Source organism: Sorghum bicolor, chromosome 1 (genome assembly GCF_000003195.3).
Source record: "Sorghum bicolor cultivar BTx623 chromosome 1, Sorghum_bicolor_NCBIv3, whole genome shotgun sequence".
Classification (NCBI taxonomy): Eukaryota; Viridiplantae; Streptophyta; class Magnoliopsida; order Poales; family Poaceae; genus Sorghum; species Sorghum bicolor.
This window is the reverse complement of record NC_012870.2, coordinates 59,036,737-59,042,278: the sequence shown is the minus strand read 5'-3', so window position 1 is coordinate 59,042,278 and position 5,542 is coordinate 59,036,737. Positions and strand designations below refer to the sequence as shown.

At 46.5% G+C, this 5,542-nt stretch overlaps 1 protein-coding gene across 1 annotated transcript; it reads left to right on the top strand.

The window, feature by feature from the left end:
* On the top strand, nt 725-2,166 carry LOC8062828 (expansin-B9). Its single transcript, XM_002467494.2, has 4 exons — nt 725-969; nt 1,064-1,173; nt 1,269-1,453; nt 1,635-2,166. The coding sequence occupies exons 1-4, from the start codon at nt 783-785 to the stop codon at nt 1,951-1,953; spliced, it is 801 nt and encodes a 266-aa protein (XP_002467539.1). The 5' UTR covers nt 725-782; the 3' UTR covers nt 1,954-2,166.

The following is a 5,542-nucleotide window of genomic DNA, read 5'->3' as shown; positions in this document are numbered from 1 at the left end:
ACGTGGAGTAGCTATTCTTGGATTTATTTTGGAAAAAAAATCGGTCCCAACCGAAATGGGCGAATTTTGAGAAAATTTGGTCCAATTATTTTCAAGATTTGAAGTATAAAATTCGTTTTGGACCTAACCAAAATAGATGAATTTCGCTGAAATTCGGACTGTCTTGGTCGAATCCCATGATCCTCTACAGCAGAAGGTAATTTGCCGGCGATCATAGTGAAATGTACAAGATGGAAACCAAAGAAACACAGATACGGCTATATATATATACTCATTCATACGTGGTTCCTTACTAATCCACCAAAACTAAAAACACAGACGCCGCATCCAAATACTCTTAGTCACAGCACTGATCACATCGCATCATGCATCTGTCCATCGTATGCATCGATCTATTGCCATGCATGCATGCCTCTTCAATTTCGAACCAACAACAGACAACAGCGAAGCCTGGGGAGCGCGAACAGCGCAACACCAGGCTCTCCACCGATCATCCCAGACCACGCACCGGTCTCTACCGCCTACGTGAAACTCCCGCCGCGCTCGCGCATCGTCCATCCAAAGTAAATCTGGGAATGATGCGGGATCCCAACCTTTCCCAGGTTTACATCCAATGCTAGCGGCCCACCAACGCGCAGCGCTGACCCCTGCTACATCGCCAGCGCTGCTGATCCACCCGTCCTCCCTATAAGTAGCTAGCCCCGCACTATCGTCTATCAGTCACAAACACACAGAGCGACATTCGTCGAATATCACAGTTGAGCGCAAAGAAGACACCCGCGATGGGATCCCTCGCCAACAAAATCGTGGCCATGGCGGCTGTCCTTGCGGCGCTCGTCACCGGCGGCTCGTGCGCGCCCAAGAAGTTCCCGCCTGGCCCCAACATCACAACCAACTACAACGGCCAATGGCTCGTTGCCAGGGCCACCTGGTACGGCCAGCCCAACGGTGCCGGCCCTGACGACAATGGTATGTAAGGTTGCCTTGAGATTCGGAATTCAATTCGGCCAGCAGTCGGTCAACCGATCGATCGATCATGCATGCATGTGTTAATATGATGCAGGCGGTGCGTGCGGGATCAAGAACGTGAACCTGCCACCCTACAACGGCTTCACGGCCTGCGGTAACGTCCCCATCTTCAAGGACGGCAAGGGCTGCGGCTCATGCTACGAGGTATGTACATTAGTATATAAATAGCAACCAAACCAAACAGCACATGCATGAGAGAGAGAGAGATCATCTCACTAGGTGATCTTATATATACGCAGGTGAGATGCAAGGAAATGCCGGAGTGTTCGGGCAACCCGATCACGGTGTTCATCACCGACATGAACTACGAGCCCATTGCACCCTACCACTTTGACTTCAGCGGCAAGGCCTTCGGCTCCCTGGCAAAGCCCGGGCTCAACGACAAGCTCCGCCACTGCGGCATCATGAACGTGGAGTTCAGGAGGTAAATGCATATATTTTCATGCATGCTATATTGCTGGCCAAGACGACGACGATCTCAGAAACACAATATATAGCTTCTCCATGATCGATCGATCTGTGTGTATATTTCAATATGCCATGCATGCACATGATGAAACAGGCAGCAAAACTTATTACACGCTGTCCCGTCGTCCTACATGCAGGGTGCGGTGCAAGCTTGGGGGCAAGATCATGTTCCACGTTGAGAAGGGGTCCAACCCCAACTACCTGGCCGTGCTGGTCAAGAACGTGGCGGACGACGGCAACATCGTGCTCATGGAACTCGAGGACAAGGCGTCGCCGGGGTTCAAGCCGATGAAGCAATCCTGGGGCGCCGTGTGGAGGTTTGACACACCCAAGCCGATCAAGGGCCCCTTCTCCATCCGCCTCACCAGCGAGTCCGGCAAGAAGCTCGTCGCCCCAAACGTCATCCCGGCATCCTGGAAGCCCGACACCCTCTACAACTCCAACATCCAGTTCTAATAGACTTTGCATGCCCTTCATCCGGCAGCAAGCCAAGTTGGCCGCTCATGTTTATTTGCACCAGAGAATGCACCGCTAATAAATAGTAGTACTGAGTCTTCTGCATTCTAGCTAGTATGTGATCCCTGTTGTTGTTCGGGTTCATGATCAAATTCCAAACAGTGGAAAATAAAAAGATTGAATATATGTGTCACCATTGATGGATACTTCAAATGTGCTATTCTTCTAAACTTCAAACAGTTCCAACATATATAATCTATATATACGGCATCCACAGTATGCTAAAAATTGGCAATGGCCAAATGGCTAGTTTTTGGACATCATCTTGGATCAATGGGCATACTCCCAAGAATATTGCATCGACATTGTTCAAAAAAGCAAAAAAGGAAAAACATTACGGTAGAAAAGTCCTTACAGGACAACGGTTGGAGATCTCACATCACCCTCATTACTAACTCCACAAGAAATAAATGAATATGTGTTGTTGAATCCATCGGTCAAATTCAATTGGTTGATATAATAGAGAAGATAGTATCTTCTGGTGTTGGATGTCATATGGCGAATATACAACTAAGAGCGCTTACAACATCCAATTTCAAGGTGCATTCAGTAAATTGAGGTTTATGCCAATTTGTAAGGCGAAGGCAGAACCCAAATGTAGATTTTTTTTTTTTGCTTGGACTTTGTTACATAAGAAGATTCTTACCGTCAACAACTTGCTAAAACGACATTGGTCTGTGGATGCGAACCGGAGACTCCAACACACTTATGCAAGGATTGCTCCTTCCCAAAACAAGTTTGGTCTATCTTGAAGCAATGGCTTGGTCTTTTATACTCAATTCAGTCACACAAAATGGATCCTACATAAACATTGGTGCAGATGCTGCTCTAAGACTGAAGTTAGCCAAAGAAAAGCTTTTGACGATATTGTGATCTATAAGACTATAACACTCCAAAATTTTTAATTTTGGATTGTTATTAGAAAATACTAAAATAAATGATGGATTTAACATTTTTCTAAAATATTACGAGATTTTTGTTAGTTATTGTTACTCTAAAAATGAGAAAAATGTGAAATTCTAAAATTTTTGAAAAATTAAGTGAAGACTGTTTGTTTTGTTGTGTGCTTTGTGCCCTAGCTTTGTTTAGCTGGTATGAGAAAAATGAATTTCAAAATTCATTTGTGAGCACGTTTAGGTCCTTTCGGTTTTCGGAAAAATAAAACTCCAAAAGTCAAATTTGAAAATTAATTTATATTTGAGTGGAAAAATAATTTAAAAATATGTTATTCAGAAAATATGCTTTGTTTCTAAAAGTAGTAAAGAAAATAATTCTTAAAATAACCTCAAGTTAATAAATCAAATTTTGGTTTATAAATGTGGTGAAGAATTTGGTTCAAAGCCTTTTTGAATAAAAGGAAAAAGGTTTTCCTCCTTTCTGGGCCGGCTCCCCTCTCCCTCGGCCCACCTTCCCACTCCCCCTCTCTCACCCAGCCAGGCCGCGGCCCGCTAGCAGCGCGCACCCGCTGCCACGCGGGGCCCACTTGTTGGTCGCTCCAAGCGGCTGACGCTGCGGACCCACGCGTCAGCCGCGTCTCCCTCCTCTCGCCGCACATCTCGGAAGCCGCCACCGCCGTTTGATCCGAGTCCGAGCGCGCCCCATGAGGTTCGTCGGCCTATAAAGGCCCAGCCTAGAGCCCCGCGCCCCCCCCACGGAACCCTAGGGCAGCAGCCGCCGCCTCTTGTGCTCGAGCCGCGAGCCGCCATAGCCGCCGTAGTCCCGAACTCCGCGCCGCCGACGATCTCCGCTGCCGCAACATCTCCGGCAATGAGGACCGCCTCCCGAGCTTCGCGTTGAGGTGAGGAATCCGTCGGTGCTCTTCCCGTTCGCCCTCTCTCTCTTAGTCGCGTGCGCGCCCTCGCCGTAGTTGCGCCGCCGCCGTTGAGCCGCTCCGCCTCGCGCACCCGCCTCCACGGCCACTCCCGATCCTCGCTGACGCGCACATCGCGCTCGCCCCGGCGCGCGCATCCCGCCCATGCCCTCGACGTGTCCGCCCGTGCCCCGAAGCGCCGTCACGGCGAGCCGCAGTGTCGCGGCCATGGCGCCACCGTCGCGCGCGCCCGCCCAGCCCGGCCGTGGTCCACCGTGGACCCGCGGTCCACCGCCCGCGCCGTGGTCCACAGGCATGGGCCGTGGACCCGCCAACCCCGCAGCACCACGTGGCCAGTCAAGTTGGCCACCCCGCGCCGCCCAGGTCCTTTTGCAAATAAGCCCTCGCTTTTATTCAAAATCAACTCGCGGTCCTGAGTAGTTTAGAAATAATTAGATTTAAGTCCTGTTTTTAGCAGTTTAGCCCCTGGATCCGTCGGTATTTACTGGTTAAGTCCAAAATGATTTTAAAATTCAGTTTTAATTATTTAAAATACGAAAATTAGTTCTGTTTATTCACAATTTTGCCACTGACTTAGTTTTAGCCATAGAATCCGCGTTTTAATTCCGATTGAGCCCGTTCTTGTCGCGTTAGGTTCGTATCGACGTAAACTACGCTTTAGCAGTAATAGTTACCTCGGTTGACCATTTAGGTTTTCACCATAAATATAAAATGATTAATGTCTTATTAAATGCCTTTCTAATCTATGCAAGTAATTTAAGTTTATAACTTTAGTTTTTCTTAAACAAATATTAATATGTTTAACGTCAATGTGTTTTGTCTTTTCAAGTGTGACTTACTTAGTCTAACCTCTTTTCATAAATGCTTTGTACCAGTTATGTCACCAATTATATGTTTTCTAGGCTATAAAAGATAAAGTGACTTAAATGGTATATAATTGTTTATAATTAGAATATGACTAAACATTTAGTCCTAACCTTTATATTTCTTTATAATTTGGTCAACTCAACTTTTAGATATTTCTTGGAATAATCCATCACCTGTTTTATTAAAATACGACCAACGTATAGTCGTCTTCTCCGTTTCACTTCGATCCTCGATAGTCGTGTCTATTTAACTATAGCTCCGTTCTCAATCGTTCTTGCGTTGTCACGATCGTAGCAATAAGCTGTGTCGTTTCGTGCGCTCTTTCTAAGCTTTTCTTTTGATTGATGCTTGTTCTTAGTCGTGATTCTTTGTTTGTCTGTTTGTGTTGCTTGTTTGCTACGAGTAGAAGAAGCGTGGTTCGTCAGCAGTGAAGACCAGGAGCTAAGGACCGACAGTCGAAGCAGAAGTTGGAGATTAGAAGAAAGAAGCCAAAGAATTCTGAGCAGATATACACTGGGAATAAAGGCAAGTGCAGACACCGTTTGATCATTTTGAACCTACTCATTAATGTCATTTACTTTATATGCATGTGTCCAATGAATGCAAACCCTAAGGACATGACTAGCTTTACCTACCATTCCTTGTTCACCTGGGGTTATGTATACGGGTAGTCTAGGCTATACTAGGTTTGCTTAGCTGCTCTACTCATCTTATACTCATGCCTAAACAAGTAATAATGTCTACTCAACTTGATGCTTAAACTGTGCTGAATCGTTGGTCACTGCGGTGATGGCGATGTTGGATGCTTATGAGCATCGTGATGATGGTGGT

Bases quoted from the DNA above. Each gene is read 5' to 3' on its own strand.
- LOC8062828 (XM_002467494.2), top strand. From the start codon at position 783: ATGGGATCCCTCGCCAACAAAATCGTGGCCATGGCGGCTGTCCTTGCG. The intron at 970-1,063 runs GTATGTAAGGTT...AATATGATGCAG, and splicing joins TGCCGGCCCTGACGACAATG to GCGGTGCGTGCGGGATCAAG. The intron at 1,174-1,268 runs GTATGTACATTA...ATATATACGCAG, and splicing joins GCTGCGGCTCATGCTACGAG to GTGAGATGCAAGGAAATGCC.